The following is a 24,434-nucleotide window of genomic DNA, read 5'->3' on the forward strand; positions in this document are numbered from 1 at the left end:
CATCCTCCTCCCCACCCTCCTTTCTTCCCCTCCCCACTCTCCTTTCCTTCTCTATCTCCTCTTTCCCAGTCTTCAGCTCTCCATCCCCTTTCATCCAATCTCTTCCTCCCTTTTCTCACCATCCTCCCTTGGGGCGCCCTCTCCTCCCCACCTCATTATCCCTGACCCCTACCTTCTTCCATCCTTCCCTCTGCCCATCTTTTTCCTCCTCCGCAGCGCCGTCATCCCTCCTTTTTTTCTCCCTCCAGTCTGCCTCATCACTCCTCCCCCCACTTCTCAATCCTTCTTCCGTCTGCTTGGGTCTGGTGAGGAGGAGTCCGGCCTCGGCTGTGAGGGGCCCATCTTTACTGGGGCACTTCAGCGTCCCCGTCCTACTCCGGGCTTACCCATTCCCAGCTTGGAGCTTTGGGACTAGGCTGCCCATTCAGGGAGGGTGGCTAGAGCGGAAGGATCAGTCACTAGGAAGGAAAAGGAGAGCTGGGGGACTGGGACGCTTGTGTTCTACTGCAGATAAGACAGCGCCTCCAGGGAGGGACCTGGGACGCATGGGTCCCGCGAAGTGGAAATGATGATAGGATGGGAATCTAGACGGTTAGGTTCAGGGGTTCATAGCACAGGCAAACCCTCGAAGGACAGAACCTTGGGGATAGCACAGGGACTCCTGGGTCTAGAGGTCAGAAAGATATAGGACAGAGTCTTAGAGAAGGGAGCTTGCATCCTGGGTCCAGGGTCAGGGGGGATGAGGATAGCACCCCAGGCTTCGAAGGCACAGGACACCTGGATGCCAGGTGAGGGCACTGAAGACAGCCCAGGGCAGGAGCAGAATGCTTGGAACTCTGAGGAAAGGAAGCCAGATGAGAAGCCCTAGGAGAATTGGTTCAGGAGGAGGTGGGACAGCCCCCCAGGGCAGGCACCCGGACGCCAGGGTTCTGGGGAAGATGGAAGCCCTTTGAAGATGGGGAGTTGGGACACGAGTTCCGAATTCTGCTGGAGATGGGAGGATAACCCTCTCTTCACTCCCTAAAGCCCCCGGACGCCAGGGTTCTGGGGAAAAGTAAGATAGGAGTCTTTTGGAGATAGAACCTTGGGATACTCGATCCGGGGTTCAGGCAGAGATGGAAGGGCAGCGCCCAGGGATAGGTACTGGGACTCATGGGTTCTAGGGAAGATGGGAGCCCTTTGAGGACGAGAGCTCAGACTTCTGGGTCCAGGGTTCAGGCGGAGATGAGGCTGGCACTCCAGGGCAGGCACCGGGATGACTGGGTTCTGGGGAAGAGAAGATGGGAGCCTTTGAGGACGGCAGCTTAGACTTCTGGGTCCAGGGTTTAGGCGGAGGTTAGGACAGCACCCCGGGGCAAGCCCTGGGACGTCTGTGCTCTAGGGAAGATAAGGTGGGAGCCCTTCGAGCACCGGGAGCTGGGACACCTGAGTTCCGGATTCTGTCAGAGGTGGGAGGATAATCCTCTCCCTAGCCCCGCAGGCATAGACGCCAGGGTTCTGGGGAGCTCGGATGGGAGCCCTTTGAGGATAAAGGCTTGAGACTTCTTGACCCTAGGTTCTGGTTGAGATAGGAGAATAGCACCCCAGGGCAGGCACCGGGACGCCTGGGTTCTGGGGAGGATAAGATGGGAGCCCTTAGAGGACGGCAGCTCAGACTTCTGGGTCCAGGGTTCAGGCGGAGAAGAGGTTAGCAACCCAGGGCTGGCACCGGGACGCCTGAGTCCTGGGGAAGACAAGATGGGAGTCCTTTAAGGACGGGGAGCTGGGACACCTGAGTCCAGATTCTGTCAGAGGTGGGAGGGGAGTCCCTTCCCCACCCCTGCAGCCACGGGGATGCCACGGTTCTGTAGAAACTAGGATGGGAACTCTTTGAGGACCGGGAAGTCAGTCGCCTCGGTCCAAGGTCGAGACGCTGAGCGGAAAGGACCCCTCTCCCAGCCGGCTCCCCCTCCCTTCCCCTCCGGGGCCGGCGCCAGGCTTGAGCATCCCTGGGCGGGGCCCCCCTCCCCGGGCTCCGCCGCGGTCGGGCCCCATTGGCCGCGTCCCCGTGACGTCGGGGGGGCCCCGCCCCGGGCCGCCCGCTCGCCCCCGGGCCCCCATTCTCTCCGCTGCCGCTGCTGCCGCCGCCGCCGCCGCCGCCGCCGCCGCTGCCTCGGCTCGGGCTCGGCCTCGGCCTCAGGGCCGCTTCTGCCTCGGCCTGGGCCCGGGCCGCCTCTGCGCCCCTGCCCCGCTCGGCCGGCCCGGGGGGCAGCGGGCCGGGGGGGGGATGCGCCAGCGGGCGCCCGGCCGGGGGCCATGGAGGGCGGCGAGGCGGCGGGCGGCCCCGGGCGGCCGCTGAGCGACGCGGAGCTGGCGGCGCTGGCCAAGGAGGAGCTGGTGCGGCGGCTGCGGCAGGAGGAGGCGGAGAAGCTGGCGGCGCTGGTGCAGCGCGGCCGCCTCATGCAGGAGGTCAACCGGCAGCTGCAGGGCCACCTGGGCGAGATCCGCGAGCTCAAGCAGGTCAACCGGCGGCTGCAGGACGAGAACCGCGAGCTGCGCGACCTCTGCTGCTTCCTGGACCACGAGCGCCAGAAGGGCCGCCGCGTGGCCCGCGAGTGGCAGCTCTTCGGGGCGCACGCGTCCCGGGCCGTGCGAGACGAGCTGGCCGGCTGCTGGCAGAAGCTGGCGCAGCTCGAGGGCCGCCAGGACGAGCTGCTGCGCGAGAACCTGGCGCTCAAGGAGCTCTGCCTGGCGCTGGAGGAGGAGTGGGGCCCGCGCCCGGCCGCCGGGACCGGGGCTGGGGCTGGGGCTGCCTCTGCCGCAGCGGCGGCGGCGGCGGGAGCAGGAGCAGCAGCAGCAGCAGGAGGGGGAGGGGCTGAGGCCGCGACCGAGCCCGCAGGAGGCCCAGGAGGCCCTGGCCCCGAGGGCCCAGGCGGTCCGGGGCCCGAGCTGGGGCTGCCCCCGTGCGGGGCCCGGGACGTGGGAGACGGCAGCTCGAGCACGGGCAGCGTGGGCAGCCCGGACCAGCTGCACCTGGCCTGCTCTCCGGACGACTGAGCGAGCTCCCCGGTTCTTGCCCCTGCCAACCTGGGACGCGCCCCCGGGGCATCAGCCCCTGCCCCTGCCAAGCCCCGGCTCGGCCCGCCCGGCCCCAGCTCTGTCTAGCCCGGACGCACCCTTGCCCTTGGGCAATAAAACTGCGAGAGATCCCAGCCCACGGGCCTGGACCGTGCATCTGTTTGGGGACCCAGAAGCGACTGGGGGTGAGGATGTGGGGGGTGGGGTGGGGAACCAGAGCCCCCGGGAGATCGGACCCCTTTATGTAGCGGAAGGAGCAGGAACCAGAATGGCTTGTGCTTGGAAATAGCTTCCTGGAGAAAGCTTGACATTTGTCCCCCCAGCCCCTCCCACCCGAAGATGGAGTGGGGACACAACTGCCCCCGGGAATTTGTGAGGGAGCAAATCTTTTGTGGACACCCAAAGTCCGGGGCTCAGAGGGATCTGGAGAATTTCACAGCCAAACTAGGCCCAGATCCAAACCCTGAGAAGGAGCCCCCACCCTATTCAGGCTCCTTCCTGCCCAGACCAGGATGTTTCTGGCTAAGACAATGCGGCAGGAAGCAGGTGGTGGGGTCTAAGGTCCAGATAAAGAGGAACCCGAGGTGACCCCCCCTCCCCTGGGACTTCAGAGCTGGACAAGGGGCAGGATACCTTGGGGCCTGGCAGGCAGGCCACTGGAATTGCAGGGAGGTAGTGACTGTGGGGTGCTGCTCCTCTTCCCGGAAAGACAACCCCCTCCCTCCTTCCCAAACTTCCTGGCACCTTTGGAAGTGCTCATGTGAGGAGCCAAGAGGCTTGGGTCCTATCCCTGGCCTAGCCACAAATCAGCCACCTCATCTGGGCTTCTCTCGTGGCCTCAGTTTCTCCATTTGTAAGATGAAGTTAGATTGGATGATGCCTCAAATTCATTCCAACTCTGACATTGTGTGTTCTGTGTTCCAAGGTCACTCCTGGCTCTGACATTTTGGTTCTAAGATTCCGCCTTGCTTTGACATCCTCTGTCTCATGTTATAAGGACACTGGCATTCTGTGTTCTAAGCTTGGATATCCAAGCCCTGATTGGATAGCCTATGGTCCTATGCTGTTCTATGCATACAGACTCCCGGGGAGACACCACCCAAAGCCGGCCTTCAGTCCTTTTATTCCATTTGGCCAATTTGTATAAAAATAGTCTCTTTAGGAAAATAAATAGCAGCCTCTCAGGAAAAGGAGCAGGTTCCATGTGGGGTTTGGGGGAGGCCTCTCTGAGCTTTGAGGGCTGAGGGCCACTCCAGCCCATCAAGGAGGCCTGGGGGCTCTTCCAGAAGTAGGGCCTGTCCAATGAGAAGAAGGGCACCAGAGCAGGGAGAGGGGAGGGGGTCCACATCACCTAAGCTGCTGGGAAGGGAGTTTGTGTTTAGTGTTCTATTAGACCCCTGGGGCTAGCTATGAGGGAGGGGGTTGGTCCCAAGTGGAGCTGAGGTGGGGAGGAGGCAGTGAGAGCTCAGACAGGGTTAGGGCCTGCAGGAAGATTAGCAGTAAGCCCCAGAGGACCTCGATGCAGGCAGCTTGGCCCTGGAGTTCTGAGCTGTGTGGCAGGGGAGGGGAGCAGCCCCGAGAGCTTCTGCCACAGTAACAGTTCCTGCACACAGTAGGCACCTCAGTGTTCCTTCCTTGAATAGAATCCGTCTCAGTGTGAGCCCTGGGAGGTGGCTGGAGAACCCAAGATGGAGATGGGGCTGGCCTGGGCTGGCTGGACCAGAGCAGAGGTGGCTTGAGCTCTCGGAGGGCCAGACAGCCTGGGCTCAGAGGGCCAAAAGCGTGGGTGAGCCCAGAGGATCTGAGCCAGGGTCCCCACTGCTGCTACTGCTTCGACGATGAGCTGAGGCACAGGGCTCTGGGGTCCCTGGGTAGGTGAAGACGAGGCTGGGAGTGAAAGGGGTCAGGGAGGGGGTGGTCATGAGAGTGGGCGTGTGCAGAGCCTCAGGCTCCAGCACTGGGCCGGGGGAGAGGGAGATGTTCGGCCGGCGCCGGAGAGGAGCAGGGGTGCTGCTCGACGCCCTCTCTGGGGGCTCCGCTTCTTCCTCCGATTCCTCAGGGACCTTGCACACAGGCCGGTGAGCCTCCAGAACTAGCTCCAGCCTCTCCTTCTGCTTCTGAAGATCCTCGATCTCTTTCTGCAGCTCTGACTTCTCTCCTTCCAGCTTATCTGTCTCCTGTGAGGAAAGGTGGGAGGTTGAGATGGGAGTCATCAGAAGCAGGGCAGCACCCACCCCACTCCTGCCCACTTTAGCCGGATCTTCCTGGAGACCAGGAGTCTGGCCAAAGCCCCCAGGTTCTGGGTCTGTCCAGACTACAGTGTCCATCAGACTCCCCAAGGGTGAGGTTCCTGGGAATCACAGGAGTTAGGGATCTTTTAGACCAAGCCTGTTATTTTATAGAGGAGGAAACTGAGGCCAGAGAGATTAAGTGACTTGCCTAAGGCCACCCAGCTGCTAAGTGATAAAGGTGGCATTTCAATTGGTATCAAGATGCCCTGACTGCAGTTACGCCATTCAATAAACATTGAGTCAGGGCAGCTGGGTGTCAGTGGCTAGACCACTGGCCCTGAAGTCAGGAGGACCAGAGTTCAAAATCTGGTCTCAGACACTTGACACTTACTAGCTGTGTAACCTTGGGTAAGTCACTTAACCCCAATTGCCTCGCCAAAACAAAAAGGAAGAAAAGATGAATAAACATTAAGTACTGAGAGAGACTGAGTTTGGAGAGTACATAGTTTCTGCCCCCATGGAGCAGAAGAGGGGAATAAGACACAAATGCAGATGCCATTTAATACTGTGTATGAGTGCAAAACACTGTCCTTGGAGACCAGCAGTTGGGAGGGGAGGGTCAGGGAAAGGGAAGGCAGGTAGTAAAGTAGATAAAGCCCTGGACCTGGAGTCAAGACATTCTGAGTTTGCACCTAGCTTCAGATATTTACTGGCTGTGTGACCATGGGCAAGTAAGTCACTTAACCACTGACTGCCTCAGTTTCCTCATCTTCAAAATGAGGATAATAACACCTATCTCTAATATATGTAAGGTGTTTTGAAAACCTTTAAAGCATTATACAAATACAAGTTGAAGATAATTATTTTTGTTTTTATTATTATAAAAAAAAAAAAGGCTTCCTGTGGGAGGTGGTATTTTTCTTTGGGTTTTAAAGGAAAGGTAGGATTTCAAAGGACTTGGAGAGAATTTCAAGCAGGGGGGACCAGCCTAAGCAAAAGCTAAGAAATGAGACAGGCATGGACAGGAGGGGGAAGTAAGTAGTTTAGTTTGCCTAGCGAATAGAGTAAGAGGCAACTAGAGTAAAATTAGATTGCTAAATTAGGGTAGAGGGCCTTCAATGCCAGGTAAGGTTCTGACTTTTACTTAGGGGGCAATAGGGAGCCACTGAAGGTTCTGGAGCCTTCACTATTATCAACTCTCACCAGGTCCAAACAAATAATAATAGCTTCTTCAGTGTACCAATGATTTACAAAATACTTCTTATCACCACAATCCAAATTTCCAAGGTGGGTAGTACAAATGTTATCACTCCCATTTTCCAATGGGAAACTGAGGCTCAGAAGGGAAGAATCTGGGGACACAGCTAGTGTCAGCCCTTCAGACTCCTAAGTTCCCAGCAGCTGACAGAGAGAAATCACATACCCCCCATATCCCATCTCACCACCCCTCCCAGGCTCTGAGAGCCTTTGCCCCAGAGCCTGATGGGACCCCCTCTTCTTGCTTACTGCCTGCAGGAAGTCAGTCAGCTCCTTCCTCCTGTTCCGGCATTTGGCAGCTGCCAACTTGTTTCTCTCCCGCCTGACCCTCCTCCTCTCCTCCTCCTCAGGACTTATCTGCAAGGGGTCAGAGGAAAGGCGCAAGGATGAAAAGCGTGATGAGTGGGAGGGGAAGGGGGAGGAGGAGGACCCGTCCATCTGCTGCACCCTGGGAATCAAGGGATGGCGGAATCACAGAATTGGAGCTGAAAGGAACCTTAGAGGCTCCAGAGGCCAGTCACACGCTCAGTTCTGGACATTATTGTTTCCAGAGAACATTTACCAACAGGGGAGTGTCCTGGGGGGACAATGGGGGTAGCAGAGGACATTGGATTCATGCCATCTGAGGACTAGGTGAAGGAACTGAATATATGTGACCAGAAAAAGAAACGCCTCGGGTTGGCCAAGGTCACTGTGCCAAACCCTTGGGTATTTGAAGAAGGATTACATTGGTTCTGTTTGCCCCAAAGGGCCCAACCAGGAGCAATGGAGGGAATCATGGAGCCAATTTCATCTCCCTTTCTGTTCTCCTTTCCTGACCATTAGACCATTAGACCTGTTCTGCAGTGGGCCAGGCTTCCCTGAGGGCTGGCTGGTCACTCATCAGGGAGCTTAGAGGCAGGATTCTTGTTGCCAATGGTTTGGACCAGAAGTATGAGAAGGTCCCTTCCATCTCCCAGATCCCATGACAGTCCAAACCCCCCTCCCCCCATCTGAAGATAAACAGGTTCAGGAGGACTAAATTTCCTGCCCTGTATCACAACAGACAGGTCAGAAATGGGGTTTGAACCTCTTTCCCTCAAATGCTGCACTGCCCAACCTGGACATGACCTCCCAAAGGGATTGACTAAATGGGAGGAATCCTCACTCTGCCCAGAAATAAAGGACTCTCAGGCTGCAGGGATCAAGCACCTCACATATATTTATTAAGCACATCTCACTGGGCTTCCAAAAACAGCGTCTGCCCCTTGAGCTGCTGAAGACCTTTGCTTGGGAACAGACCAGGACTAGAGGGGTTTGTCCTGCCCTCCCCCTCCAAAAAAAAAAAAAAAGAAATGAGGGGGCCAGTGATTTGCTCCAGCTCACATAGGGGGTAAATAAGAGAGCTGGCCCTGGGGCTCTTTCTACTGTCCCTGCAGCTGATTCTGGGGAGCAAAGTGTCCAAGTCCCTTATTCCCCTGCACCTCTGTTCCCTTCATTGCTGGCCACTGAGGCTTCAGCTCTAGGGTTAGGAGTCCCTGAAGGGAACTGGAAGGGGCCCCAGAGTCCAACCCCTGCCTCATTTTTCAGAGGAGGAAACTGAGGTCCCTAATTCACGTTTCTGTAGGACCTGCCTTGACACAAGCCAGGGAGAGCTGTGCTGGAAGAATTGATTCCATTTTGCAGAAGAAATCGAGGGCCACAGAAGGGACTCAGCTAGTTACAGTCGGAGAGCTGCTGTGGGGCCCATGAGCTAAAAACCTTGCTCTCTTTCATTCATAGGAGTAAGAGGGATCCTGGGCAGAATACAAGACTCTCCCCCTGTGTGTAGCCTAGGCTCCAAGCAGCTGACTTTGGGGAGCCAGAAACCACCTTCTGGATCTCTGGAGGGGAAGGGTCTTTCACCTGTTCGCTGTGTCTCCTCCGAACCACAGGCGGGGGCCCCACAGCACGAATGACCCCAGGGCGGCCCTGGAGGCCATAGGGCTGGTAGGGGACAGGCCTGGGGTAGTTGCCACCGGGTCCCAAGTATCGGGGCTGCGTCATCCACTGAAATTCCTGGCTGCTGCTGACCGTGTTGAGGGTGGGGACGAAATGGAACTTCTATGGGAGGAGAAGCAAAAAAGAAGCAGCCGGTCAAGGAATACCTCAGCTCAGGAAGGCACTGGGAAAGTGGCTTGCTCCAGGGAGGGGGGCTGCTCTTAGGCGCCCTACAGAACTCCGGCACCAAGCGTAGATGGAGGAAGGTTCGGAGGCTTCGGATGGCTCCAGGCAGGGACAGCCTCAGCTAGAGAAATACTGCCACCCTCCCCCACCTCCCAACTCCAGCACCAGACTAGCGGGGCAGGGCTCCGGAGGGCTGGTGGAGGGGTCTGAGGGACTGGGAGCAGGGGCGCAGGTTCCAGTGGCACAGGGATGACCTCGGGGACCAGAAGCCTGGCTTTCGGGAATGGAAGAAGCTAGCAGAAGCTAGTAATGAGTGGGGTGGGCGTGGAAGAGGCTAGGGAGGGCGAGGATGGGAAGAGCCCCGGGCTATGGGTCAGGAGGGGCCGGGACCCTGTCCTGGAAGCCGGGCTGTCGTGCCCAGGCTTGTTCAGGCTCAGCCTTCTCCGGGCTGAGGCGGCCCCGATGACCCCAGTTCCGTCCCCTGAGGGACTTTGAAGTCGGTGGCTTCCTCCTCCCTGGGCACCCAAAGGCGGCGGCATCACGGACAGGAGCGCCTCTGGGGGCCAGGAAGGGAGGGGCGCCCCCCCCCCCCCCCCCCCCCCACCCCCGGTGACTCAGCTGCCTGTGACTCGGCGCTTCGGGCCCTGGGCCGGCTAGCTCTCCACGCGGGACACGTGCTCGCCTGGCCCTGGTTCGGCAGGAAATGGGCACCTGCCCAGGGTTCCCTGGATCGGGGAACAGAGCACCGGCCCTCGTACCCACCACCCCAGGTTCCGGAGTCCTACACTCAATGGCTGGTGGGGGGGGAGGTGTCCGGCCAAGATCCCAGGGTTACACCCCCCCTCCCCAGCTCAATCTCAAGGACCCCCTAGCAGCCCAGAGAGAATTTCTTCTCAGCCTCATCCTTGGGGAGGGACATAAAGCGGAAAGTCCCGAGACGAATCAGATAGCCAAGAATCTGACTCCCCACATCCCTGCTCCAGGTTAGGGTGAGCGCAGGCCAGCTCCCGCTTTGGCCCGGATAACTGACGTGTGGAGACGGGGGAATAGCGGGGCTGAAGAAAGAGGAGTGGGGGGTGAGGGGAGGAAGAGCAGAACCCCGGGCTAGAGGGTCGATCAGGGTACGGACAAGAGGCTTCGAGAGAGGGAACCCTGGGCCTTGGGGGTCCAGTGGAAGTAGTAGGACCTGGCCAGTTGCCCGCACCGGCACTCTAAACAGAGCGGCTTCAATGAGTCCCATTCCCCCGAAACGGAGATCCTCTACCGAGGTTGAGCCCAGCGCGAGCCCGGGAGAGCCGAGGCCAAGCTCTGGGCTCTGTGTAGTCCCCTTCTCCATCTCCGTCCCGGTCCCGTGGCTGGGTAGTAAGTGCCAGCATCCCAGCCCGTCCCGGGTCGCTCCGGGCCCCAAGTGCACCGTCCCGGCTCCCACGTCCTCCTCACCTGCTGGCCTGAAGTGGTGGGCGGCTGCTGCGGAGCGCCGTAAGAGCCGCCCCCGGAACTGGGCCCAGCTTCCGCGAAATCTCGGAACATGTCTCTGCTAGTATTGAATGGGTCCCAGGCTTCCCGGACTCCCCGCGTCCCTGCTCGGATCTGACTCACTGGTTACTTGCTCGCCTCCTTTGCTTTTTTATGAATGAACATTTTTATGGAGTGAACCATTTTCGTCTTGGGGGGGAAAGGTCACTATCCACCTTCTCGACTTTAACTTCCAAAAAGAAAAGTCCTTTCCGAATTCCGCCTTTTTATATTCTGTCTCTTCGCTTACCTAAATCTATCTTCTCCTTCTCAGAAAAGTCATCAGGTCCGTTCTCCTCGGAGCCAGCAGTTCGTGCTTGCCCCCTTGGGAGTCAAACCGATTGGTACGGCCGAAGGGCTGATGACGTAGATGCCCATATATGGGGCAACTTCCTACGCCACGCCTGGGCTTAGGAAAGGATTCCCCCGACGCCAGACACCGCCGCAGGTTCTAGGGCACCTGGGCTCCGCCTCCTGACTCCCAGGCACTGAGCGCCCAGAGGGATGCGGGGCCGGGCCCGCGTATCCGCACCGTCGCGCTGCCAGGGACAAGGAGACGGAATTCGAATTCTCCCTCCTTTTTATCTAGCACCAACTCTGCGCCAGGCGCTGGGGCTACAGAGACCCAGATAAGGCAGCCCTTGCCCTCAGAGAACTTACGTTCTACTGTGTACTTGTCGGTACCCAGATAACACATACAAAGTACTCGGGAGGCAAAGGCACAGCGTTTGGTACAAGCGAGGCTCTTCAGAGTTCGCTGTCTGATTTGGGTGGGAGAGCCCTGAAAGAAATGGGTTCCAGGGCCCTGCCTTCAGGAAGCTTACATTCTTTTTGAAGGAGTCGGAAAGGGATACTGCATATACAGGGCTTAACAGGGAAGACACGGATGGGGAAGAAGGAGGAACCAGGGCTTCCGAAAGGAGGTCACCTGAGCTGAGCCTAAAAGAAAGAGAAGGCTTCGGAGAGTCAGAGATGACCAGGAATGTTCCAGGAAGGGGGTGGGCTCCAGCGTCAGCTCTGACACCAGCTGTGGGTCATTCAGACAGCCAATTCACTTTTCCGATGCTCGATTTCCACCTCTGCGAAAAGGGGTTAATAATACTGCCTACCTCAAAGGGTGGTTGTGGGAAAACTGCTCATTCATTCAACACACCTTTATTAAGCACCTACTATGTGCTAAGTGCTGGGGATACAAAAAGAGGCAAAAGACAGTCCCTGCCCTCTGGGAGCGCCCAATCTAAGGGTAAAGAGCACGTGCAAACAGATACATACAAGGTTAACTAGGTACAAGATAAAGAGGAAGCCATTAAACGAGTGAAAGCCCTGGGATTAAGAGCGGTTAGGGAAGGCTTCCTCCAAAAGGCGGGATTGGAAATGGGATTTAAAAGAAGCCGGAGAGGGCAGAAGGCAGAGAGCCCAGAAATGGAGTGTCCTTGTTCATGGAACAGCCAGGGAGGTGGGGTCACTAGATCGGAGAGGATGTGTCTAGCCGTGAGATGTAAGAAGCCTAGGAAGGTAGGAGGCGGTCCAGTTAGGGCTTTAGAGCACTATTGAAATGGGAGCTGGCTGGCTATGAACAGAGAAGAAACTAGGGAGCTGCCTGTCCACGCTTGTGGGAAAAAAAAAAAAAATATATATATATATATATATAGTATAGTATAATATAAATATTTATTATATTATATATAATAGACAACATATGTCATATAATTATATATTATAGTATACACGTATATGTGTGTATGTATGTATGTATATATATATATATATATAGTAAAAGAGTTAAACTCAATTCATTTCCAACTCTCAAAGAAAAAGGGGAAGGGTTCAAAGAGGTCCTCCATGCTATCTTTCTGTCTACATAGAATAAGAAACAGATCCAAATACCTCTAAGTCTTTAGGACCCCCCCTTCCCTCACCAGAGGGCCTTCACTATCTCTAAATGGGTCTGTAGATTGACAGACAAAAGGGGCCTTATACTTCATCATGTCCAGCCTCGTCATTTTACAGAAGAGAAAACTGAGACCCAAGGTTAGTCAGGTCAACAAGGATTTTTGTGCTAAATGATGAGGAGACAAAGAAAAACAAAAACAGTCCCTCCCCTTGAGGTCACCAATTTAAGGGGCAGTGACTTGACCAAGGTCTCAAGGTAATAAATAGCAGAGCCAGGACTCGGAACTCAGGTTCTCTATCTGGAAATCTAGTTTCTGTTTATTATTCTATATTGCCCTGTGCCACCCTCCCCATCCCTACAGGATTGGGTAGCTAGGTAGTGGGTAGAGCTCTGGGCCTAGAGTCAGGAAGAACTGGGTTCAAATCTGCCCTCAGACACTTACTAGCTGTGTGACTGGGACATTGGTCACAGTTTCCTCATCTGTAAAATGAGCTGGAGAAAGAAATGGCATGCCACTTCCGAAAACCCCAAATGGGGACCCAAGGGTCAGACAGGACTGAAACAACCTCACAGCAACATTCCCATAGGGCTGCCTTCAGGTGTGTGGAGGGCTGGCTCTGGACTCACTGGATGGGGCCTCCTCACACAGGATCCCCAGGGCACACTTGGCCCTGAGTGACCTAAGCATACAGTGAACAGGAACCCTGCCTGAGGTTGGCTGTGGGGGGATCTCAGGGACAGAAGGATAGGAACAGCCAAACACTCGGATGCTGACACATGCAGACATGCTGTGACACACACAGGCTGACACAGACTTAGCTCGTTCATCTCTACTGAATTCGACCCAATTCCATTTGACAGCCCCACCCCTACAGAGGCAGGAAAGGGGACAGTCAGGAACCCAGGGTTCTAGCCCCAGTTCTCTCACTGACTTCATGTGTCACCTTTGAACAGCCCTCCCAGCTCTTCTTGCCCTAGGCAGTGTTCTAAGGGCCCTCCTACCCATGACATTCTCTGTTCTAAGATCCCTCCCATCCCTAACACTGTGTTCTAAGGGCCCTTCTAGTTCTACCATACTACTCTGTAAGAGTCTTCCCAACTCTGATATTCTTCGTTCTATGTCCTAAGGTCCCTCCTAACACTGACATTCTCTGTTCTAATTTCTCTCCCATTTCTAACATTCTGTGTTCAAAGATCTCTCCTAGGGTGGCTAGGTAGCACAATGAATAGAGCGCTGGCCCTGGAGTCAGGAGGACCTGAATTCGAATTCTGCCTTAGACACAACACAAAACTAGCCCTGTGACTTTGGGCAAGTCACTTAACCCCAATTGCCTTACCTTACCCCCTCCAAAAAGCAAAAGAAAACAAAACAAGATCTCCCCTAGCTCTGACATTTTACATTCGAAGCCTCTTCCCAGCTGTGATAGTCTTTGTTCTAAGGTTCCTCCAAGTTTCAATGGTCAATGTTCTACAAAAGGTTTCTCTGAGCTCTGACATTTTCCAGTCTAAGATTCCTTCCCCCCCCCCCATCTTAGCTCTGACATTTTATGTTCTAAGGCTCCTCCCAGTCTTGACATTCTCAGTTCTAGGTTCTAAGGGTGTTCCCAGTTCTGACTTCTCTGTTCTAAGTTCTCTCCTAGTTCTGACATTCTATGTTCAAAGGACCCTTCTAGCTTTGACATTCTCTGTTGTATGTTCTAAGAGCCTCCCACCTCTGACATTCATTAGAATACAGAGCATAGAAAATCAGAGCTGGGAGGAGTCTTAGAACATGGAATGTCCGAGTTGGGAAGGACCATAAAATATATAAAGCTGGAAGGGACTTCGGTACACAGAATCTAGAACATGGAATGTCAGAGCTGGGAGAGATGTTATCAAAGAGAACATCAAACCTTTGAGACTTTAGAATATAGAATAGAGCGTATCAGAGCTGGGATGACCTTAGTCAATCTCTAAGCATTTATTAAGTGCTTATTGTATGCCACACAAAGAACCCCATCCCCAGTTCTGAATGTCAGAGCTGGGAAAGACCTTAGATGCTAGATTTTTGTTTGTTTACTTCATTTAACTAATTTTTGGGCTACATTTTAAGTTCTGAACTGTTTCCCTCCCTGCTTCCTCACCCCACACTAGAGAAGGCCACCATTTGACATCAATATACATATATTTTTTCATATACATATGTAAAATCATACCATGCATACTTTTATTTATCATTTCTTTCTCCGGAGGGAGCATAGACTTTAGTTTAGAACATCATTGAATCCCACCTCTTCTGTTTAAAAATGAGAAAACAAAAACCCAGGGAGCACCAGCCCTGGAATCAGGAGGACCTGAGTTCAAATTCTGCCTCAGACACTTAACACAAAACTAGCCGTGGGACCTTGGGCAAGTCACTTAACCCCAATTGCCCTGCCTTCCCCCCCTCCAAAAACAAAACAAAAACAAAAAAGAAAATGAAAACACAGAGAGGGCAAGGGCCTTGCCTGAGGAAGTGGCCACCCAGCGCCACAACCTGGGCCCCTGACCAGAGTCTGGTTTGGATGGAAGTCAGGGCAGAAAAAGTTCAAGGAGAATGAGGTCAACAATGATAAGGGCAGGCAGGAGTGCTTCAGGCCTTAGGAAGAGGTCATTGAACCTGGTCAAGAGGAAGGAGCCCAGAGAGCCCTCGGGAGCTGTGGGAGGTCCTGCCTTCAAATACACTTTAGATCTCTGGTTGGGTGACACTTGCCTTCCCCTTCTGGCCCCAAACTAAACCCTAAGATTCCAGAGAGCAGAAGGAATAGGCAGAGATGCTTTCTCTCCTGGTTTCTCTGCTGGTCACATCTCCATTCATTTTTTGGTGAAGCCAAAGCAAACTTCAAGTCCTTTCCAGGTCTTTACCATCATGGTAAAGAGCTCAGGCTCTTGAGAAACAGTTCAATTTTCAGCATGAGCAATTGACAAATGCTATAAATCAGGACTTGATTTATCATTTTGTTGATTGTTGATTCATGAGAAAATGTAATAATGCATGTTAGACTTAAAAGTATGGCAGGCATAATTTTTTTTTAAAGGAGAGACAGTTGTTAAACATTTACCAGCAAAGCCCTAGTCCCAGGTCTACTCGGATGGCTTTAAGGCACTCCCCCTCAATCCCCCATTCCATGACCTGTTAAGAAGTGAAAGGTAGATGGACTAAAAGGCCAGGCAGTTTGGAAAGATGCTGACAGCCCAACTCTTAAAATGGGAGAGGAGACTGGGAAAGGAGCAGGAATCCTCTAGGCTGAGGTTTGCCTGGGTGTTGATGTGGCTGTTAGGAGTGAGGGCAAAGAAGAATGGGGTGGGGGGGGAAGGGCACCTGTTTACATACAAACACAAACACAGGCATTCTGTCTCCCAGTCAGTCTCTGCATCTCACTCTGGGAAAGCAAAAAGTTCTGAGCTCCTGGGATGAAAGGTGCTAATGGGTGATCTGGTTGGCCAATAAATCTGCCACACCTCACTGTCGAGAAACTCCAAATGCCCGAGGGAAACTGAGTCACAGAGGGGGAGCAGCCCAAGACTGAGGAGTGAGTCACAGGGAACTTGAGAAGGCACAGGCACACCTTCTCAAGGTTGCCTCCTCCTTCCCTCTGGCTCTCCTCAGTTCTAGCCCAAGCCTCAGCTCTCTTGCTCTAGAATCACAGTGTCTTCATCAGACCCCACTGAGAAAGAGAAGAGAAGGAATGTGTCCCAGGTTCAGCGATGCACAAAGAACAGAACCCAGGAGTCCCCCCTCCCAGGACACTTCTTTTTGCTCTGAGCTACACAGTTTATAAGCAAAGCTGACCAAGGTTGGGGGGGGGGGCGCGGAACAGCAAGGTACCAGCTGGCACACCAATTCCTGCCAAAGATGGAGAAAGCCAGACAGCTGGCCATTCAAGCCTTTCCCCCCCCCCCCCCCCCTCCCCAGGCAGACAGGAAGCTTCTGACTCCAAAGAAAAGGATTTGGGGTTTGGAAGGAATTCCGAGTTCTGAAAGAGGGAAAGAGGCAGAAAGCTCCCTCTAGCCTCCTGCCCCTGCTGCTTGGCCCCAGGGCTGACCTGGGCTCAGGAAAGAGCTTTCCTTTTTGCTGCTGGTGAGGTTCTTTCCCTTCCCACCCCCTCCAGGTGGCCATTCCCTGCTGCTTGATCGCCACCCCCCCCCAGAATCAGCCCTCTCTCCCCATTTCTCCTTCCACAGAATCCAGACCTTTTGACTTTTCAGGATAGTTCCTTGACCCCCAAAGCAGGAAATGGGGATTGGAGAAAAGCCTGAGGTGGCAGAAAGGGTCAGGAAGGGGTGGTCTGGGGGCCCCTCAGAGAAACCTCTCGTGACCCTAAGTTACCCCCTTGCTATCCCTGCGATGGGAATCAATGAAATGGGGAGTTTCCCCTGAGGATGAATCAACCCCATGTGTCAGGTTGCCAGGGGCTGAGGCGCCTTACTGCCACTCCCTCCCGGCACTAAGCAGGAGTCAGGGAGCCTCAGCCAGGGAAATTCCCCATTTGGGGGCTTTGAACCCCATCCAAAGCCAGTTGCTTTCCCTCAAGTCAGTCATTTCCTGTTTCCTATAGCACACCCCTGGCGTCCCTCCTTCCAGGACGGACACCTCTGCCGCCATTTGTGATGGGGTGGACAGAACTGAAGAGACTCTTTTCCAATTTAAGACACAAGATACCATTTAACAGGCTGGGGAAAGCAGGATGGAGAGGGATGGGAAGGTTGACTGCTCTACTTCTGATTCCTTCCACCAGAAAGGAAGGAGACATCCGGAGGCTGAGACAGAGAGGGGCTCTTCCCCACAACTGCCCCTATAGAGGCATCCTTCTTTCCCTTCCCAGAAACAGGAATCCTTTTGCCTGGCATTCAAGGCCTTGCCCAATCTGGTACTTCCTCTGTTTCCAGGCCTGTCTTTGATCCCTCCCCCTCTACACTATGCTCCAGTTGGTTAGAGAGGATGAGGCACGATCCCAAACATGCCCCAAGGCATTCCTGGAGTTCAGCCCGCATTGTTCCCTCTCTCTGCACCCTCCCCCTTACCTGAGGGATTCTTCCCCATTCTCTAAACACCAGTTCAAACGCCTCTTCCTCCTGGAAGCCTTTCCTGACTGCCTGAGGCTAGGAAGGATTTTCTGCATGGAATCCACTTCTCCTACAATGTTGGAAATTGAGGTTCTCTGGGGTTTGCCCCCTCTTGGACTCAATCCCATGAGCACAGACCCAAGAAGGATGAGTAAAGCTGCAAGGCAGAGGGGATAAGGGGGAATCACCAGGGAAGGAGAAAGGGAGGAAGAGAATAACCATTTATAGTGTCTACCATGTGCCAAATGCTTTACAAAAATTTTACTGGATCCTCACAACAACCCTGTGAGGTGGGCCCTCTTATCTTTATTTTACAGATGGGGAAAGAGGTTGAGAGAAATTTAGTGACTTGACTTGCCCAGGGTCATACAACTAGTAAGTACCAGAGCCAAATCTGAACTCGGGCCTTCCTGACTCCAGGCCCAGCTCTACTCACTAAGCCACCAGGCACACAGCCCTCTGAACTCAGTAGCTTAACCAATGACGTCTGTAGAACAAATGGAGGAGGGGGCTATGCCTTTATCTGGACTTCTGGGGCCCACCAAGGGCTTTCTTTACAAGTGACCTTATTTCCTCCTCCCCACAAAGCTGTGCGGGAGATGGTCCAGATAACCTTATCTCTGTGTTACTGATGGTGAGGAAACTGAGCTGCAGAAAGGCCAGGCCTTCCCCAGAATCCCACACCCAGGTCTCACCTGCCCACCTTGACCTAGAAGTCAGAACACCAGCGTTCTAGGTCCAGCTCTGGCCCTAACTAGCTGGGTGACTGGCTGTGCCTTTTCTCTCTGAGCCTGGGTCTGGTCCTTTCAAGGATTCAGATATTTGATCAAATTTGGCAGGACTGCTAGAAATCAGAGTGGAGTGTGCATGTCTTCAGTGGGGGATTCGAGGGCTCAGGTGCTGAATGGCTCCAGGGGAAACTGAGGCACCTGGCCGAGAGATCCAGCAGCTGGGAGGAGAGACTCGGCCTTGCCCTGGCTCAGGAAGTAAAGGGAGGAGCCTCAGGGGCGGGGAGGAAGCGTACTGGGGGAAAAGTTACTCCTCCAAGCTGCTGCGGAGGTCTGAAGAGGAACCTTTCCATCTCTCCCGAAACATGAGCCTTCGACTTGAAAACCGGAAAGGAGCAGGAGGCGCCCAAGCTTGTGTCCGATGACTCCCTGTGTCTGACACGGTGGCCCACGGGGAGAAATCCACGAGGAACTAACTGTCCATGACTCACCTCACTTCCACCTCCCCTCTCCCGCCAAGTCAACTCAACCCTGTGGCATCTCCGCTCCCTGGCCGTGGCATTCCTATCGCGTGAGGCTCCCGGTCCTGACTCAGCCTTCGCACGCAGCGCTGCGCCCCAGGAATCGGCAGTCTGAGAGTAAAGGGGGAGAGCCGGCAATGAGGGGCAGCAGCGGAAAGCCAAGCTGGCCCGAGACTCCGGGGACCCAAGCCAAAGGGACAGCAATGAGCAGAACCCGCAGGCCCCTGGCGATCCCCCCTCCTTTACTCATACTGCTCCGGAGCCCACGGTCCTGGGGGAAGGAGCCGAGCACTCAAATGGGGTGCTTCACAATCCAGCCAAGGACGACCGACACCTCGTACTTAACAGCACAGGAAATTCCAAATGGAAAAATGGTCCAGATAGGAAAAGCCACTCCATAAAAAACTTAGGACAAGGGAAAGTTCAATCTTTCACAGTTGTGAGGAGAAAAATTCATAACCAGTTAAGGCATACAAGACAAAATGGAGAATTTCAAATATATAAAAATGTAAGAGTTTTTGCACAAATAAAATCAATGCAGCTGGAATTAGAGAAAATATATGGACTTGGGAAAATCTTTCTATTAAATATTTGACCAAAAAAATCGACAAATACAGCTTGTAGGGAACTGACATAAAGGTGTTTAAGAACCTCAACAGAGAAGTTTATCAAGAAATACAAAAGGTAGGCAAACTAATTTATTGCTAGTGAAGCTGGTCCAGCTGTTCAGGGGAAAACTGGAACTATGCAAGAAAAGTTACTAAATTGTTCATTTCCTTTGACTCTGAAATCCCAAGACTGGGAGGTCACTTCCAGGAGGTTACTGACAGTAAGAACAACTCCTGATATGCCAAAGCACTGATAGCAGCATTATCTGTGATAAACAAGGTATTTGCCCAGGTAAGGGTTGGTCTGTGAGCATAAAGAAATATTCCTGTACTCTAAGGACTGCTGAACCTGAAAAATCCAGGGGATCCTGTGAGAAAAGGAAGTGATGCCAGTGAAAGAAAACAGGGCCAAAATTGGGCCAACAGGATCACTGTGGAAAAGCAAAGGATTCAGGGCCAGGATAACTGCCAGGTTTCCACCCCACCGGTAGTTAAGAGATACATTTCCCTAACTTCTCTGTTATCAATCCAATTGCTTTTGAGGGGAGTGCACCAGGTTAAAGAGTACAGTGAGGTGCTCACTGTGAAATATTTGTTGTGTCCAAATCGAAGGTTATCAATAAAAATTTAAAAGAAAACAATCATGCTCTGGCTTAGTGATCCCTCCAAAACGGCCAGAGAATATGGATTTATTCCAGGCCTTTAAGAGTATGTGATTGCACTGGTGATGGAGGCAGGTACTATTATTATCTTCATTTTTACAGTTGCAGAGACTGAGGCAAACACAGGTTAAGTGACTTGCCCAGGGTCACACAGCCAGTAAATGTCTGAGATTGAATTTGAACTCAGGTCTTCCTTCCTCCAGGCCCAAGGCTCTGTCCATTACTCTACCAAGCTCCCCGAGTGACTCTCTGGGTGGCCTGCAATTATGTTTTGGGAGACAACATTTTCCATGATACTTAGCCATACAGCTGACTAGAAGCACCTTGGTACTTAAAGAAAGATGGCTTTTTGGTTTGTTTTGGTGAGAACCTTGGAAATCCTTAAAAGTGTTGCACAATTTCCCAAATGAAAGTCGGCCTGGTCAGTTCTAGGTCTGGTCGAGACCTCTGCAGCATCTGCCAAGACATAGGCCATCTACCTAAGTACATGTTAGCCCAGACAGCAGGCAGATTTCATCCACTTGGCTCTTCCCATCACAGGTTAGTTCCTGTGTCTTTCAGGAAGCCACATGCAGGGGCTCACTGCGGTCAGCAGACTCTGCCAAGAGGAGCATCTAAGTTCTACAAGATGCCACTGTCTCCATTCGGATTCTGGAGGGGGATGTAGCAAAAGCTTCTGGTGATGACCATCCATTTCTCATCATTCATCAGAGGATCACTGAATCAAATGGCACTCTACTCTTGTCTTTCAAGGCTCCCTGCATGATTCTCACAAGCAATGCCACAAAAGAGGCAGGAGGCGACTGTACTATAAATAGTACAGAACAAAAGCTCCTTGGGGGCAGCACTCTGTTCATTTTTCTTTGTATTCCCAGCACAGAGCCTCGTGCACGTTACTGGGAACATAATAAATGCTTGTTGAAATAAACCAAGTTTCACCCTGAGAGGCAGAAGTTATAGCATGGAAAGAGGATTGGAAGTTGCAAGACTCAGGTTTGAATCCCAACCCTGGCAGCTGTGTCACATGACCTGTGTGCCTCAGTTCCCTTATCTGTAAAATGGGGATACTCACTATGCTCCCCATTCCATGGGGCTGTCATGGGGATCAAATGAGAATAGACTGAAAGCTCTCTGTAATTTACCATGCGCCCATACCCATAAGGCAGCGAGCAAAGCTGTCAAAGGAATCAGTCGGTCAACAAGCATTTATTCCGGGCTCACTAGGCACCAGGCACTGTGCTAAGTGCTGTGGATACGAAGGAAAGCAAAAAATAGGGTCCTTCCCTCAAGGGGCGCACATTCTAACGGAAGAGACGACGTGTGAACAACTACATAGACACAGGATATGTACAGTGTAAAGGGAAGGCAGGGGGCACACCCAATGCAAAGGCCTGGAGTCTGGAGGTGGTACCACCTGTGCAGGAACAGCCAGGCCAGCACCTGGATCATCGTGTTGGAGGGAGAGAATAAAGCATCAGAAGAGTGGGAAGGGAGGAAAAGACCAGCCTGTGAAGGGCTTCCATGCCATGATCAATCTGATCCTGGAGGTGACGGGTCAGGCCTGTGGCTCCCCAAGTCTTGGTCCTAGGATAGCCCTTAGCTCCCTTGGTCCCAGAAGGCCTCCCTCCTAACCCCATTCCTCATCACATCTGAGCTGACCAGTGCCACCCAAATCTGTGAACCAGAGGACCAGGAGGGAGGGGTGGGCTGAAAACAAAGGTGGGCTTTATTAAAGCAATGAAAAGAATAGTATAGGAATGGGGGCACAGGGAGGCACCTACTCCAGGAGCCCCTCCTGGTGGCCCTGTCCATGGTCAGAACTACAATTCCCAGGATGCAACACTCCACCAACTCTTGGGTGCTGTGCCAGCCAGGGATGGGGTGGAGCAGCTCTAAGCAGGGGGAGGGAGCCCAGCTGAGGCTCTGGGCAAGGAAGAGAGTCCCATTCGCCCTCCACTGACTGGGCCAACGCCGGGGAAGGGGGGTGGGGAAGGATGGCACGTTTCAGCCTCCTTCTCTCCCTTCCAGACACTTGGGCCAGCCGAGTCTGTGCCCCTTGCCCTTTCCTGAGGCCTGACACTGGTCCCCAAAGCTGGGAAGGTGGGCAGCCCCGCTGTGGGGGCTGAGTTAAGGGCCAGATCTCAGCCCCAAAGTCCGCTGCCCAAGAAGGCAGGCCAGTATTATTGTATGTGCCCTCCCCACCCTCAGGTGTCTCGGCTCCCAGCATTGGGGCACCCACCCCAGCTAAGTCAGTGCCATGTTGTTGAGCCGGTCCAGGACTCGTGAGCAGTGGGGGTCACTCTCCAGGTGGTAGCTGCTCTCATACAGCGTGGGGCAGAGGTGCCAGCGGTTAGCTCGGTAGATTCCTAAGTAGGTGTACACATCTGGCTTGTAGGTCAGTGGGCACTTGACCCCAGCTGCTCTAATGGCAGCGTCAGCCTTCAGCACTCCCTCCTGGTCTGTGAAATCTTCCGTGTAGACACAGATGACCTGCCGCTCTTCTTCCTGGGCCCGAGGGCTCACTTTGGCCACTTGCAGCTTCCCCTCCACAACGGCCCTGGCAATGCCAGCCCACGCGTGGTCCAGCTTGAAGCCAGGGCTCAGGTGCATCAGCCACTTGCCGGTCAAGACCTGGTGGGTGAGGGCCAGCTCCCGAAGGATAGCCGGCGTGATGGGCCGCCCACTGGCCTGAAGGGCTTCCCAAGCCCCCTGGAGTCCCTGGACATCGCCAGCTCCAGGGGAGAAATCAGGCCCATAAACTGCGATCCAGCCAACAGGCTTGGGATTGGGGGCGCTGGGGCCCCCGTAGCGAGAGACGCGGGAAGGGGGATAGGCAGCCAGCCAGGAGTCCAGCTCACAAGGTGGGGTGCTGCGGGCATCGAAGACCAGCCAGGGGTCCATGTCCGCTGCCATGGCCTCTGCGGCCAGATGCTCTGCCGTGAAGCCATCCTCCTGGCCTCCCGAGGGGATCTCTTCCTCTGGCAGCTCGATCCTGCAGGGAAGGGGAAAGGTGAGGGCCCCAGGACCCCGATCCTCGTGCTGGGGGCCACGACCCTCCCCTCTGCAAAGTGAGGCGTCGGCCTGCCCTCTTTGTGGCCCTTTGGAGAGGGGATGGGTGGCAACGTGGGTAGAGCGGTAGATTCGGGTCTCCGAAGCCCTGAGTTCAAAATGCTGACCCGGACTCCTACTTCGCTGTGTGACCCCGAGCAGTGAACTGACTGCTCTCTGCCTCTGGGGATAATGACAGCACTTGCCCCTTCCCCAGGTGGGGGAGGCCCGCAACCCGTGGCAACCCTGGGTGCTACGTCATTGTCGGCTCCGGCTTCGGGGTGACCACATAGAGCTCCCTCCCTGCCCCCCACCCCAGTTCTTAAAGGAGACAAGGCCTTAGTCTAAGGACAAAACCCAAGCGGACCCCGGCAAAGACCACTAGCTGGGAGTCCGGCCGGGGCCACCCAGGCCAAGCTCCTTGGGGCATCTCAGGCTACCCCCAAGAAAAGGAGGCTCCTCGCCCCACCTCCGGCTCCTTGGAGCGCCGCCTCCTCTCCCCGGCCGGAGGGGGCGCTCGCCGAGGCTCGCCTCCTCCTCGCCCCTCCCCCCACCCCGCCTTGGCCCCTCCCGGCTGCCGTACACTCCCCGCCGCCGCCACTGCCCCGGCCGGAGACTCCCGTCCCGCGATCCCGCTGCCTCTCCTCAAGACCCAGTCACCTCCGCCTCTCGCTCCTCTCCGTGCCAACCCGGCCTGGCCCCCGGTCTCTCCGGGGCTCCTCTCCGCCGCGGGCCCTCCGCTCCGCCCACCCCACGGCCGCCGCCATCTTGGGCCGCCTGCCGCCTCAACAACAACTTTATCGGCAACCGCCGGCCGCGGCCGGGGACAGCCAGAACGGAAGGGGTGGGAGGCGGGGGGGCGGGACTTATCCGGACGTGGCCCAGGACGCTACCAATGGGGAGCGGGGCCTCTCCGCGGAGGCTGGAACTCGCGGAGGGCGGGGCCGTTGAAGGCGTTCCTCCAGCAGCCGGGAGGCGGGGCGAACGTCGTCCTCCTCCTCGGATCTATGGGAGGAGGGGTGCTGGTGCGAGGCCGCGGGGCAGAGAGGGGAGGAGCGGAGCGTGAGCTGCCGGGTGGGCGCTAGGACCTGGAGGATCGGGCGGAGTGTCGGCGCTAGGACCCTGAGGGCAGAGAGGGCCCGGCGCTAGGACCCGGGCGAGGCCGCAGCCGGAGCCGGAGGAGCCGCGGCGGCGGAGCCCGAGGAGCCGGGGCCGGAGCCGGGCCGGGGCCGGAGGGCCGAGGCCGAGGTGCGGCGAGAGCAGCGGCGGCGGCGGCGGCGTCAGCAGGAGGCCCCGAGATGCCGAGCAAAAAGAAGAAATACAATGCGCGCTTCCCGCCGGTGAGGACCCGGCCCGGGCCCCCGCGGCCGCCCCCCGGCCCCTCCGGCCTCCCCTGGCCCGGCCCCCGCGGCCGCCCCCCGGCAGCTGCCCCTTCCCCCGGGCCCCGCCCCCAGCGCCCCCCGGCGCCGCCGCCCTCCCCCGACCCGGGACCTCCCTTGGGGACAGAGGTGGGGATGGGTCCTTGGGCCGGCCTTCTCAAAGCTGTTCTCCGACTCCCCCGCCCCAAGGCCAGGATCAAGAAAATCATGCAGACTGACGAGGAGATTGGCAAGGTGGCAGCCGCGGTGCCTGTCATCATCTGTATCCGGGAGCCGAGGGGAGGGGGGAGGGGGGGCTGGGGGC

At 55.3% G+C, this 24,434-nt stretch overlaps 4 protein-coding genes across 4 annotated transcripts in view; 2 read left to right on the top strand and 2 right to left on the bottom strand.

The window, feature by feature from the left end:
- Positions 1 to 2,295: 2,295 nt before the first annotated feature.
- CCDC85B (coiled-coil domain containing 85B) lies at positions 2,296 to 3,196 on the top strand. Its single transcript, XM_069066381.1, has one exon. It carries the CDS (start codon positions 2,296 to 2,298, stop codon positions 3,034 to 3,036), a length of 741 nt encoding a protein of 246 aa, XP_068922482.1. The 3' UTR covers positions 3,037 to 3,196.
- Positions 3,197 to 4,399: 1,203 nt separating this feature from the next.
- Positions 4,400 to 10,598, bottom strand: FOSL1 (FOS like 1, AP-1 transcription factor subunit). The gene is made up of 4 exons (XM_069066380.1): positions 10,131 to 10,598; positions 8,430 to 8,627; positions 6,795 to 6,902; positions 4,400 to 5,234 (listed from the first exon to the last, which is right to left on the bottom strand). Exons 1-4 carry the CDS (start codon positions 10,218 to 10,220, stop codon positions 4,824 to 4,826), a joined length of 807 nt encoding a protein of 268 aa, XP_068922481.1. The 5' UTR covers positions 10,221 to 10,598; the 3' UTR covers positions 4,400 to 4,823.
- Positions 10,599 to 19,117: 8,519 nt separating this feature from the next.
- Positions 19,118 to 23,581, bottom strand: CUNH11orf68 (chromosome unknown C11orf68 homolog). The gene is made up of 2 exons (XM_069066377.1): positions 23,412 to 23,581; positions 19,118 to 22,695 (listed from the first exon to the last, which is right to left on the bottom strand). The coding sequence occupies exons 1-2, from the start codon at positions 23,516 to 23,518 to the stop codon at positions 21,948 to 21,950; spliced, it is 855 nt and encodes a 284-aa protein (XP_068922478.1). The 5' UTR covers positions 23,519 to 23,581; the 3' UTR covers positions 19,118 to 21,947.
- A 351-nt stretch (positions 23,582 to 23,932) lies between these two features.
- DRAP1 (DR1 associated protein 1) overlaps positions 23,933 to 24,434 on the top strand; it is a 3,215-nt gene continuing 2,713 nt past the window's right edge. The window contains exons 1-2 of the mRNA XM_069066378.1: positions 23,933 to 24,091; positions 24,320 to 24,392. Coding sequence (XP_068922479.1) covers positions 24,050 to 24,091; positions 24,320 to 24,392 — 115 coding nt within the window. The 5' untranslated portion in view covers positions 23,933 to 24,049. The remainder of the gene's footprint in view (positions 24,092 to 24,319; positions 24,393 to 24,434) is intronic.

Source organism: Petaurus breviceps, unplaced genomic scaffold (genome assembly GCF_028583685.1).
Source record: "Petaurus breviceps papuanus isolate PSGF00001 unplaced genomic scaffold, PetGlider_PUasm1.0 90721, whole genome shotgun sequence".
Lineage (NCBI taxonomy): Eukaryota > Metazoa > Chordata > Mammalia > Diprotodontia > Petauridae > Petaurus > Petaurus breviceps.

What these genes read in the sequence shown, in the direction of transcription:
- CCDC85B (XM_069066381.1), top strand. Translation starts at nt 2,296, where the DNA reads ATGGAGGGCGGCGAGGCGGCGGGCGGCCCCGGGCGGCCGCTGAGCGAC.
- FOSL1 (XM_069066380.1), bottom strand. Translation starts at nt 10,220, where the DNA reads ATGTTCCGAGATTTCGCGGAAGCTGGGCCCAGTTCCGGGGGCGGCTCT. An exon ending in CCACCACTTCAGGCCAGCAG is followed by an intron (nt 8,628 to 10,130) that starts GTGAGGAGGACG and finishes CTCCTCCCATAG; the next exon opens with AAGTTCCATTTCGTCCCCAC. An exon ending in GGAGGAGACACAGCGAACAG is followed by an intron (nt 6,903 to 8,429) that starts GTGAAAGACCCT and finishes GACCCCTTGCAG; the next exon opens with ATAAGTCCTGAGGAGGAGGA.
- CUNH11orf68 (XM_069066377.1), bottom strand. Translation starts at nt 23,518, where the DNA reads ATGGCGGCGGCCGTGGGGTGGGCGGAGCGGAGGGCCCGCGGCGGAGAG. An exon ending in GAGAGGAGCGAGAGGCGGAG is followed by an intron (nt 22,696 to 23,411) that starts GTGACTGGGTCT and finishes CCTTCCCTGCAG; the next exon opens with GATCGAGCTGCCAGAGGAAG.